We start from the raw sequence: 13,062 nt of genomic DNA, 5'->3' as shown, positions 1-13,062 counted from the left end.
TGTCTCTCTCTCTGTCTCTCTCTCTCTCTCTCTCTCTCTGTCTCTCTCTCTCTCTCTCTCTCTCCTCTCTGTCTCTCTCTCTGTCTCTCTCTGTCTGAAATTGTAGAATGAACCTGCAATTACAATTTAAAAGGTCATGCATAAATTACAAGGCAGTGTTATGAAGCTTCCCGCTGCTTCTTTTTTCTACCGAACACCCGAAGGAATCAAGCCTTTTGTCTCGTTCTGCGGTGCTTCTATTTAAAGCGGTATAGATAACAGATGGATCTCTTGTTTTTGTTTGTTGGCATGTTAAAAATAATCACTTTGCATGCATGTCGACGTAGTGTTTTCTTGTTGAGTATCGTCTTTGCATCCTCAGAAATATCAGAAAAACCTCCTAAAGCAACAATCTTTAACCTCCAACAGGAGGAATGGTCTCTCTCGTGTCCACAGAGCGCCCCGCTCGTCTGTTTTCAGCACTATGTAACTTTGTCAGCGGGTCGAGGTCGTCTGGTGAGAAGTGCATACGTCTTTACAGCGCTAGTTCACACAACAGCCTTCAGATACAAAGCAGACAGTTAGCTCGTCTCTGTACTGTTTGATACGACGGCTGAGACTAAGAGGACGAGGACGAGACGTAACGTTAGCTTGTACCGTTAGCGGTGTTGTCGATGTCTCGTGTTTAGCAGCTTTAGCGGCTGCAGAAAGTCGTCTAACCTGAGTTATTTCACAGGTTTGATAAGAAGAAGTCAATAAATCCATCTGACACAGAGAAACACTGCGTCTGCATGTCAACAAGCGCACGTTGAGGGACACTGAACCTGTGGGGTTCACGACAGTGCAGTTACACTCAGAGACCTTTGAACGACGCCAAGGAGCACCAAACTGGAATTCCTACATAAAGTTAACTGACAAACTGGAGACAAATTGTGTTTTGGTGATATTTTGTCTTTTGCTAAAATGTAACTAAAAATCTTCTTTCTTTGGAGCCAGGGTCTGTGCAGGAGTATTAATAAGTGCAGTGTTAAAGTCCCGCCCCTTCCTCTAACCACAATATGAATTTAACTTTGAAGCAGACACTCAGCATCATCGAAGCTTCAGTAACACTTGTGTTTACGTTTACAGTATATGATAATGTGTTAGTGTGCTTTATCATCTGTTAACATGGAGGAGGAATGTTTTGGCTTCACTTTCAGGGAGCCGCCTTGTCGTCCATCTTTCTATATGGCTCACGTCTATGCTTGCATGAAGTTCTTTAGACAGCTCGCAGCATCTGGAGAACCTGAGCTCTCCAAAAGTCTCTCACTGTTTTTAACTAGATGAGCTAAAGGTGCAGAGAACGTCTTCTCTAATGCTGCAAGAAAAGGAAAATGATCCTTTTCTCCACAAAGGATTCAGTCTCCGGTTTGCTCAAGGACACTTTAAGAGGCGGGTCGAGGTGTGTTGCCTCAGGGGCCTGATCGCGACCTCCACCTCAGAGCGGGCTCTCTACTCATGAGGCCGCCCTGTCAACCTTGTCTGTATACACAACCAAGGTGTCCACATGGCCTTAAGCAACAACTAGGCCCAGATATAAGTGACATGTTGGCCTTGACTCTTTGTCTGTGTTGAATGAGGCGTGGAGCGCCGGGGCATTTGGAGAGTCTAATAATCCACAGGGAAGGTGCACACTATGGCTCCACGTGCCCATTAAGCTGCTTAGTCACACTGTAATTAGGGCTGTGCGTAGTAAAAAACACAGAGCAGGCAGCAGGTATGGAGTCTGAAGGTTTAAACCACACCGTGAACAGGTTGTAGGTTTGAGTCCTGACTATTCCCCCCCCCCCTTCTCCAGAATCATGTAAAGGCAGAAAAATAATCATTTTAATCTTCTGGATGGCGTGATGGGCGGCGGCGCGTTCGGTCATAGTTGTTGCTGTAGAGCAAAAAAATAAATTACAGAGTACACTTCCCTCCAAGTGCATTCTGGGAGAAGCTCCAGCCTGCCGTGGTAATCTGTAAGAAAATGCCACGAAATCAATTCTGCATTAATAAAAGATGCAATCTAATAACGACGACATGTAAAGAAAATGACAGCAGAGACAAACTCCAGCAACACGTATCCTATGTGATCAAAGCGGGAGCTGGATGGAGAAATAACGAATGTGAATTTCATGGCAGTGAAGCGCTGTGACCTTCAGATTTCCCAAGAAGGCTATTATCAGTCTAGGTGTATTTTTTCCTGCTACCTTATTACAATGTCTCTGAAAAATTTATCAAGCAAGAAGCATCAAGCTGAATTACTGTACAAAATGTGATGATTTTCTGCTTCCCTGCGTGCTCATGCGAGGGTAAAGGGCGCCCTCTTGTGGAGATCTTGAATAGTTTGTCCCTGCAAAGATGTAAAATCCTGCTTCCTTTATCAAGTGTTGCAATGAGATCAAGCGTGATTTATTTAAAGGTGAAAATGCTTCATAATGAGGATGTTTGTTTGTTTGTTTGTGTTTGCAGGTCTGCTGGTGTATGTGGCCATGATGGTGGGGGCGTTGGTGTGGGGGGGTCTGTGTGATAAGATGGGGAGGAGGAAGTGTCTGATCTACGTCCTGACCATCGACCTGGTCTTCTCCTTCCTGTCCTGCTTCGCTCAGGGTTACGGATTCTTCCTCTTCTTCAGGTTCTGCTCCGGCTTCGGGTGAGACACGTTCACATTTAGCACGTTAGCGTTTGGAGGCCTCACTTGGACAAAAACGCACACTGGCTGTTTTTTTTTTTTAAAGGCTGACCTTTTCTATAAATGATAATTTCATGGAAGGCATTTTGAACGTTACATTTACGGGGTGGAAGCACATTTCTGTATTTGCATTTAAAACTAACCCCACCCCCCACCTGACATTTAAACCTCCATGCACACAGAATAAGGACATTGAGGGAGGTATGTAACTGAGTTGGCTCAGTTTGTCGTTGATATTCATCATTAAAGAAAACATTTAACCTCGATGCTGCTAATTTAAGACAAGTTAACGATGCTTTCTGTCTGCTGTAATGGAAGTTTTTTTATGTCTCATCTCTGTGCAGTGATTGATTTTGCAGCTTTTTAAAGACACATAACGATTGCAGCCTGAATGCACCACGACCTGCGGTATTGACGTTTCAGCTTTTTGCTGAGACAAAGTGCACGAGGTCACCAAACTCAAACTGGTCCGTTGTGATAACGAGCCCTAACTCAGTCAGTGACACGAACATCTGCAGAAGAAGAACTGTGCACATTTCACTGAGAGAGCTGAGACAACAACAAATCCATTAGAATACCGGTTGGAATCCGACCTCGGCCCTTTGCTGAATGTCGTCCCACCACTCTCTTCTTCCAACATCTCTTGTCTCTTTTCACCTGTCCGATCTAATAAAGGCAAAAAGGTCCAAATAATATCTTTAAAAGAAGATCCATAAATATGACATTAAGCAAAAATATTTAAACGGGTGATTTCACCTGCTGGTCTCCCCGAAGTGAAATGGATTCAGGCTCACAGTTTGTTCCGTCTCCGGTCACAGGACAGCTGCAGGAGAGGAAAGAGTTAAACACAGAATGCAAGTTCACTTTTGCAGACCGTCTGCCAAATTCATTTATTGTTTCGCAATGTTGCAACACGAGACGTTCACAAATAAAGCCTGATGAAGGTTTTGGTAAGCGGACAATAAAAGTATTTATGTCAGGCAGTGAAGAAGAGTTCTCTTCAGATATTAAAAGTGAAATGTTAATTCCAGCTTGTAGACCTCGTGTTAAAAACGTCTGTGATCCTTAAATAAGCCCGTTTGTCACTCTTGTAAATCATAATTTTTATCATTCATTTTATCCGTAACATTGGCTCTCTTCTTTCTGGTCTGGTGAGTCCAGGAATCATCAAAAACACTGATAGAAATGTGTCTTATGAGGCCGTTAGATATAACCCTGTGGTTATGTTGCACACCATGTACAGAGGCTAAAAGCCCCCGTCACAGCGGCCGTGGATTCTCGGCTCTTTGCAGCATGTCGGCCCCCTCTCTCCACTAAAAACATGACCCGTCTCTCCTCAGCTGTCCTGTTCCATAAAGGCAAAAAAACAAAAAAATCCAAATAACTAATTCTGATTCTGTTTCAGAGATAAAGGAAGTCATGTTCGTGTTTCAAAAGCTTTTTGCGCTCATTACAAAATCAGACGACATGTAATGTGGTTCATGAAATATTACAGTGAAGAGTTAAACTTCACTTCTAAACTGTTTGTTTTTATTTCTTCTGAATGGTGAACTTTCACCAAACCACTAATAAAAACAATCATCAACAGTGTTCCAGTTCCAGTGAAAACCAAAAACTTCACGATCAACATATTTAATCTTTATGTTTTTGTTTTTTGAAGGCCTTTTTGAGGCTTTTTGTATCTTTATTGAGAGACAGGACATGTGACAGAGTCAGAGGTAGGCGAGAGAGACATGCAGAGATTCTAGAGTCAGTTGGGGCCCAAGATATAAAAATTCATTGTGGGCCCCTCCAACCAGCGTTCATCTTTTTCCACTCCTCTTCATTTTCTTTCGGTGACATTCATTGATGTTGGTTTTCAAAGCAAAAGCGCACGCCACGCTGAGCAGCGCAACGAGAGGGAGTGCGGTCAGATACCTTAGGGAGGTTTCCTACTTTGCAAAAACTGCACATTTTGAGCCGCTGCTTTGCTTTAAAGTTTGTCGGCCCTTGGGGGGACCCCTACTGGACTTGGGCCCCCGAGCAGTTGCACGCCTTACTTTTTGACAACCAGCGCCTCTGATGGCATGCAGGAAAGGAGCTGCAGGTCGGATTTGAACCCAGGTCGTTCACATGGAGAACAATAGCTTCTGTATATGGAGATCGTGCACTCACCACTAGGACACCACCGCCCCATATTTAGTCTTTAAAAAGTCATATTTGATGTTTTGCTGACAGCAGATTTAAGTTTCTCCAAAGTGTTCAGTTGACGGTGAAAATCTAAATCCACGTTTTTAAAACCAGAATTGTCTGTATCCTCCTCTTAAAACAAAAAACTTACAATCCCACCTTACCAAACCTTTTAAATCCAGGACGACGGTGAAGACAACGGACGACATAAAGTTTGTATTTTCACTTTTCATTCTGGCGTTCCCTCCTCCAGGATCGGCGGCTCCATTCCGATCGTGTACACCTACTTCACTGAGTTCCTGCAGATGGACAAACGAGGAGAACATCTGAGCTGGCTCTGCATGTTCTGGATGCTGGGAGGCCTGTACGCCTCCTTCACCGCCTGGGGCATCATCCCTCACTACGGTAACACACACACACACACACACACACACACGTGTTTCAGATGCACATGAAAACAAACAATTAAAAAAAATGTGCATAGAAAACAAAGAGTCTAGACTGCTCTGAAGTTCAACCTAAGTGTCTCAAGGCGGCTCAGAGAGAAGATATTAATTATATTTATTTCAGTTTCATTCAACTTTCTGTTTGTTTGTGTTTTTTAAGCAGTTCAATAGAAACTTTTGACTTAGAAAAATCTAATTCAGAAAAAGGGGGCAGTGCAGGGTGATGAAAAACAGCAGACTGAGGAAGAAGAAGATTTACCTGCACATCTGCTCTAATGCAACAAAAAGATTTTATTCCATCTCAATCACAACGAGACGTCTTCTTCAGATGATAATGTTTGAGGGGGGGGGCTGGAGTTGTGCAGCTGGAGGAGATCAGAGCCGCACATTCTTCCTTTAACAGTCAAATCTATGAGTCGTAAATATTGTAGCGCATAGCGTGCTGTACGTCGTCAGGTCTGACACTTTCCCCGTGTCAGCGTTCACAGGCTTCATAAAACACAACAACAGAAAAAACTAAATGATTTTTGTTTTTTGTGACCGCCTAAAGATTCCTCACAGGAGCTTTTAAATATTAACACTTGATTTTCACTTGATGGCGTCCTAGGTTGGGGCTTCGCCATCGGTACAGAGTTCCAGATCCACAGCTGGAGGATATTCGTCTTCGTGTGTCTCTTCCCGGCGCTGGCTGCACTCATCGGAGTCGTCTTCATGCCGGAGAGCCCTCGCTTCCTGCTGGAGGTCAGACCCGATGACCTCACATTAAGAGATATGAAAAACATGCTTTAAAATATGCTGCTTCAGCTGAAAAACAAAAAAGATAAATACACATGTCAGCTTAAGAACAACAACAACATTGTAAGTGAACGTCGAGCTGTGATTGGTTTAAACATGATGAGTCATTAGCCCCCCTCAGTAACATCCCACTGCTGTGCAAAGGTAGCAAAAGGCTGCTAAGACGCCACCAGAACACCGCCCACCCTGTTTCTCATCCAGGGCATTGTCAGGCCTCCGACCACATGTGGTGTTGTGTTTATGTGTCAGTGCTGCTCACACACTCCCAAATTATCACACATCTCGCTGTCCGATAAGAGGCAGAGGACGCCATGGGAACGCTGTTACACAACCCAGTCTGTCTTCAGCTTACATGAAAATCAAAGATGAGAAGTTTCACAGGACGCACACTAAGAGACATGTTGTTGTTTGTTTGTTTGTTTCAGAATGCACGACATGACGAGGCGTGGATGGTGCTGAGGAACGTTCATGACACCAACTGGAAGGCCAAAGGAGAGCCAGAGAGGGTTTTCACTGTAAGCTGTTTTTCACAGTCTGTAATCATCACTTTACCCACTCAGAAACACAAACTGGAGCAGGGGTCTCCATCAGGTAGCTCGGGAGCCAACTGTAGCTAGCGGGCAGGTTTTCAGTATCTCGCCTACAGGTTGAACTACTGTGTTAAAAAACTTTAAAAAATCTGACGGCAGTAAATGCACCTCTTCCCACTATTCAAATATTTGGCCCATAAAAACAAGTGTAGTAATAGTAGTAATGTTTTCTTGGACCTTGATGTGAATTTAAGATTATTGATAAGCATTGGCTTATTGCAATTTCACAAGTGTACAAACAGCAAGCGATTTCATGCAAGTAGCTCTTGGCCACTTTCATTTTTTCAAAGTAGCTCTCAGATGAAGAAAGGTTGGAGACCCCTGAACTAGAGGAAATTGATTTTATTGAAGACCTAATTCTCCAAGTTTACATTCCAGACTATTAAAAATCTCTGCATCAAAAGATCGTCTTATGCTGATCCCTCTCTCCTCTTTTGAAGGTGACCAACATTAAGACTCCACAAACCCAGGAGGACGAGTTCATAGAGATCCAGAGCGACACTGGAACCGCCTTCCAGCGCTGGACGGTCAGACACATGACCATGCTGCAGCAGGTCCGAACGTCACTGAACTGAAACTAAACTTTACATTCGTCTTACTAAAAAATGGATTTTCAGTTTTTCATTCTCTTTTTTGTTGCAGATCTAAAATTATACTAATCCTCTTCCCGTCCCTCTTTCAGGTGATGGCTAACATCATGTCATTGTCAGCTCCAGAGCTCAGACTGCAAGGCCTCTTCCTGATTATCATCTGGTTCTGCATGGCGTTCAGGTACAGACCGTGTTCAGTTTGCAGACCCACAATTAGGGGAAAAAACGTTCCAGTTAGATATACTCAATAGGTGTTCTCCAAGTGGGAAGAGAGTCTCTGCCTCAAGTGAAGGAGTTCAAGTATCTCGGGGTCTTCTTCACAAGTGAGGGTAAACTAGATCACGAGATTGCTGCAGCGTCGGCAGGATTGCAGCTCTGTGACAGACCGTTGTGTTGAAGAGGGGGCGGAGCCTGAAGGCAAAGCTCTCAGTTTACGGCTCCATCTTCGTTCCAACCCTCACACAGTGACCAAAAGAATAAGATTGCGGATACAAGAAGCTGAAATTAGCTTCCTCCTGAAGGTGTTTGGGCTCAGCCTTAAAGGGAGGGGAGGAGCTCAGACGTCTGGAGAGAGATCAGAGTAGAGTCGCTGCTACTACACATCGAAAGAAGCCACTAGAGGTGGTTCGGGCATCTTATCAGGATGTCTCCTGGACGTCTCCCTTTGGAAGTCTTCTGGGCAAGTCCAACTGGGAGGAGACCCAAGTGTAGACCCAGAGCTCGCTGGAAGGATTGCATATCCCTTTTGGTCCGGGATCCCCCAGGAGGAGCTGGAGAATGTTGTTGGGAGAGGGAAGTCTGCTGCCACGCGACCCGGCCCCGGATAAGCGAAAGATAGTAGAGGGTTGGATGGATTGATGGATGAAGGTGTTTTTGGACCAAACCGTTCTGGGGACTTTTTTAAGAGGAACTATCCATTAGGGAGAGGCTTTTAACTGTCTTCATTCACACCGCCACAGTGCTGGAAGAGTACCTATACTGAGCTGAAAAGGTTCCTCTTAACAGGGTTCTGGGAACTAAAGTAGTTCCTGTGGTGAGGACTCACAACAAAAGGGGGGATCCAACAGTTCCTAGAGCTATTAAAAACTCCCTGTGGTCTGAAAACACTGAATATGTCCTTCTTGGTGCATTTGCATTGGAAACCTTAAACTGTGATCTTTTAAAACTTCTCCAAGTCTGAGCTAATCTGACGGGAAAGAAAGTCCCCGGGAAAGCTAAAGACCCAAATCAACCAATCAAATGTTTAGTGATGCGGATCATTATGTTCGAAAGTGATCATGTTGTTATGTGTCTGTGGCGTTTCAGCTACCACGGCCTGGGAGTCTGGTTCCCTGATATGATCAAATACATGCAGTATGAGGAGTACGAGTCCAAGGTCCGAGTGTTTCACCGAGAGCGGGTTGAGCGTTTCCACTTCAACTTCTCTCTGGTCAACCAGGTCCACCGCGAGGGCGAGTACATCCATGACAAGTACGTTTCCTCAACATCATCAAGCACTTACATCTACTTCACTCAGACTTCAGGTCATGCTCTTTAAAGTCACCACGTTCCTGTTTTTTTCTCTCCACTAGGTTTGCAAACATCGAGATTAAGTCGGTGAAGTTTGAGGATTCTCTTTTTGAAAACTGCTACTTTGAGGACGTCAAGTCAACCAACACCTTCTTTGAGAACTGCACCATCAAAAACACCGTCTTCTACAACACAGGTATCGTATGTCGTCAAAGAATGATTGCTTTTAGTTATTTGTCGGACCTTTAAAAAGGCAAAATGAGGCTCATTTCTGTTTAAGTCCAAAAACCATCTTCAACAAAGGGCCACATAAAATCTAGAAAAAAAGTAGTTGGGCCCAAAACCTCAATTCTGTGACCATTCTCTGGCTGAGCTGTTTTGATGATTGATCTGATCTCTACGGACCTTTTAGAGAAAAAAGAATAGCCCCCAGGTCCCTCTCAAAAATCCTGGGCTTTTTTTGCCAGAGGGCCAAATCCAAGATTCCTTACTAAAGGGAACACCGGTGTTTGGTCGTATGACCTGACACAGAAGGAAAGAAACACAGAAACGCTGCATTCAGGTGCTCCTTGGGTGGTCCCAGTTTTGAAGGTGGAGTCGCCCTATTGTTAAAAAATCGCTTTCATGGGCCATGTATCAAACATTTTATTGGATTGGATTGTCTTGAGTCACCGGCCCTTTCCCAATATCCGCGCTTCCCCCCTTGCTAAATGCTAGACCATGCTAGACCATGAGGAGTCCCACTTCTCTAGTGTTGTTCTGCATGGGTCGCCCTCTTGCACCCTTAATGCACCACAAGTCCGCATCAGACCTCACTTTATTTAAGGATATATTACCCAGAATCCCTGTAGTGTAGTGACGTTTAGAACAGCAAAACAATGGGCGAGCAAAACGGTTGTTCCCCAACCATAATCCGTGATCAGACAGGGAAGCCGAGAATTGAGAGCCAAGAAAAACTCACCTACACCCCTTTCATCAACAGTCCCCCGCTCCTTCTGTACTTAGGGTTAGGGTTAGGGTAAACAAATGCCCACTTTCAGGAAAACCTCATGGCTAATGGGACACGGCCACCCTGAGATCCTCTAATAAATATTGTTGATATGAATTGTTTTTGTGTTCTCCAGACCTCTGGCAGGAGAAGTTCAAAGACTGTCGAATGGAGAACACCACCTTCCTCCACCCAAAGAAAGGCTGCCATATGAACTTCCAGGAAGAGAATGACATCGTCATCTACATGGTCAGCTTCCTGGGCAGTTTGGCTGTGTTGCCTGGCAACATCATCTCAGCGTTGTTCATGGACAAGATCGGACGAATCAGAATTATAGGTGACCTTTTGGTTATCAGTGGCTGTATAGATATTTGTGTGTGTGTGTAGTTATTGTCCTGATGGTTTCTCTCTTGTTTCAGGTGGCTCCATGTTGGTGTCCGCGGCCTGTACTTTCCTGTTGCTGCTGAGTTTCAGCCAAGGAGCTGTAATATGCTGGCAGTGTCTCTTCTATGGTGCCAGCGTGGCGGCCTGGAATGGATTAGAGGTCATTTCTGTTGAACTCTATCCCTCTGCTAAAAGGTGCAGTAAAAGATGATCCCACATTTTATCTAATCTCCTATTCCATTAGGTCTTTCTCTGGCTCACTTTATTCCAATGGTCATCATTTTCCACTGATGTCAAGCCTTTAGTAAACAGGTTACAGGTCGCTGGTGTCCCAGCACGTATGATGGAGTAAGTGAGATGCCTGCACAGATAAGATGCAGTTATCATAAAGCAGGATGCTCGTATTCATCATGTATAGAAGGATGTGAAGAACCAAGGTTTCTCTGTGTGCAGGTGAAGACCAGATCCTGAAGATGATCAAACGCTAAAATGTAAAAACCATTATCTTCTAACTACATTAACTTCTTTTAAAGGAGCAGTATGCAACTCTGACCCCTAGTGTTTAAAATGGGTACTGCAGTCTAAATTCTAAACATCATAGAGAGCTGTCTCCCCCCTCCTCTCTAGAGTGGATGCTCACTCAGGTCACCATGTGGTGGACTCTGAAGCTTCAGTGTTTATCCAGCTCTGCATGGGTCTGTAAACCTTTCTGTGTTCTAACCTCTCTCCATTTTTCAAAAGCATCTCCAATATTGATCCTAGTTTGAGCACGTTTCTGCTCGTGGAGCTTATTAGAAACATGCAGAGGCTTTTTAGGTCGGGTACAATCACTTCTATCTGATTGATTCTTTAAGTTCGTGCAAAAGGATAATTAAGCTCCTCTACTAAGGATATCATGAATTGTAATTCATCTTAAAAGTCTCACACAAAGATGACTCGACTCTTTTTTTGTCTACAAATTTCTCATTTCTCATTTTCTAGATTTTTTTGCAGCAATCTAATCTCCCTCAGAGAAAACGACTTGAATTGTCCAAATATATTCAGTTCCTCGCTCAGACGTATGAAGTTTATGCATCTAATCTGTCTCTGTCTCTGTGACTCTGCAGAGGGACGGCCTTTGGTATCCTAAATGGAATCTGCAAGTTTGCAGCCATCCTCGCCAGCTTCATCTTTGCAGCCTTCATCGGCGTCACCAAGATCGTTCCCATCTTCCTGGCCTTTGCCGCCCTCGTCTGCGGCGGTCTGGTGGCTCTCAAGCTGCCTGAAACCCGGGAGAAACTCCTCTCTTGAAAAGCCAAACTCCTGCAACCCTCCAGGCCCCCCAAACGCAAGCACAGCTCTGAGAAAAATCTAACCCGGGGAAAGTGTCAGCTAGAACTGAAATGGAAAGACGAGTGAAGAAGGCCGTGCTGTGCTCGCTGTGTGTATGAGTCCGCCGTGGTTACATGATTAAAACAAATGTTGAACACCTGTCTGGTTGCCTATGTGAACCTGTGGTTGCTTTCTATTCCCTCTGTAAGCTCCTCAGGCTGCCCAGCGTTCCTGTCACATGATATGAAACCTGTGTTTGTCATTTCCTTTGCCCATCCTTCTGTCTGACACACACACACACACACACACACACACACACACACACACACACACACACACACACACACACAGTAGAAACGTTTGTTTTGTTTGAGGTTTGTGTAAAAAGAAAGATTATTATGAGCTGAAACCGTGTCTGTATTTGAAGGTGTTGTAGTTCATTTGACCATGTTGTGCTTTGAGTTCATTCCCTGTTGGAAAATAAAGCAAAGAGAGAGAGAGAGCGAGAGAGAGAGGACTTTATAGTGATGACCTGATGTGTTCACTGCCAAGGCTCCGCAGCAATATACCTGCTGGATTTATGTTATTCAGAGAAACACCTCTTTCCGTTTCATCCCCTCTTTATTCACTCTGCACCGTCCTGTGTTTTATGTAGAGAGTCGATTTTTAGTTCACATGTTTGTTTGTTTTTTTTCTTACTGACTCCTTCGCTGTTCATTTCTGATCAAACCCCGAACAGCCCACCGGACTCTCCTCCCGTTTGTCTTTTCTTCTTTGTCATCATCTGAGACGTCATGTCTGTTCTTAAAGGAAGAATGTGCAACTTTTTGATCCAGTAGATGTCGCCCTTGAGCTCCAGCATGAAAACCAAAACAAACTGCTGTTTGGCCACGCCTCCTCCATACTGAAGCCTCCGCCCTCCTCCAGAGACACACCTCCAACCCCTCTTACACTCGCGTTCACTTTGAGGAGTTAAGCACGAGCAACGTAGAAAATTGTCCTTTGCTCGAGCTACACCTGTGTCCTGCATTGTTGTGTTAGCATGCTAATGTTAGCTCTCTTTAGTTAGCTCGCAGCTTCACATTGTTGTGTTAGCATGCTAATGTTAGCGCTCTTTAGTTAGCTCGTAGCTTCACATTTCATGTAAACTGACACAGAATGAGCGTGATCTAAAAACTCTTACTAACATCCAAATAATCAGTGAGTATGTTCTTCTTCTTCTCTCTAGTTCTTGACTAAAACAGCTTTTATACACAAGGGGAGGAGCCGGCCGTCCCGTCCATGTAAACACGGCTCTGACAACAACACAGCCAGCGGGACTCGAGCTTCTCCCTCATTGTAGACAGTCAGGACTCAGAGACACATTTACACAGGAGAGACTGGATTTATGATTTTTTTTAAATGTTGCACATTCTTCCTTTAATCGTAGCGTTGGTTCTGTAGTGGGTTCTATAGGATCAGAGTCACATCCTGCCATGACGACGTTTAAGGAACTGTTGTGTTTATTTATTTATGTCTTGTTTTTGTTTTCTAAAAGAGAGAGAATGACGTGAATCTGTGAGATTAGCTGTTTTGATAAAAATGCTCA

General features: G+C 44.2%; 1 protein-coding gene across 1 annotated transcript in view; it reads left to right on the top strand.

Annotated features, from left to right (window-relative positions):
* sv2ba (synaptic vesicle glycoprotein 2Ba) overlaps positions 1–11,822 on the top strand; it is a 21,297-nt gene extending 9,475 nt beyond the window's left edge. The window contains exons 3-13 of the mRNA XM_065952437.1: positions 2,473–2,653; positions 5,115–5,266; positions 5,915–6,048; positions 6,528–6,617; positions 7,133–7,246; positions 7,375–7,463; positions 8,588–8,752; positions 8,854–8,987; positions 9,916–10,116; positions 10,199–10,358; positions 11,270–11,822. Coding sequence (XP_065808509.1) covers positions 2,473–2,653; positions 5,115–5,266; positions 5,915–6,048; positions 6,528–6,617; positions 7,133–7,246; positions 7,375–7,463; positions 8,588–8,752; positions 8,854–8,987; positions 9,916–10,116; positions 10,199–10,358; positions 11,270–11,453 — 1,604 coding nt within the window. The 3' untranslated portion in view covers positions 11,454–11,822. The remainder of the gene's footprint in view (positions 1–2,472; positions 2,654–5,114; positions 5,267–5,914; positions 6,049–6,527; positions 6,618–7,132; positions 7,247–7,374; positions 7,464–8,587; positions 8,753–8,853; positions 8,988–9,915; positions 10,117–10,198; positions 10,359–11,269) is intronic.
* Positions 11,823–13,062: the final 1,240 nt, after the last annotated feature.

Source organism: Labrus bergylta, chromosome 3 (genome assembly GCF_963930695.1).
Source record: "Labrus bergylta chromosome 3, fLabBer1.1, whole genome shotgun sequence".
NCBI lineage: Eukaryota > Metazoa > Chordata > Actinopteri > Labriformes > Labridae > Labrus > Labrus bergylta.
The sequence above is the reverse complement of the archived record's forward strand: the minus strand, read 5'-3'. Positions and strand labels throughout refer to the sequence as shown.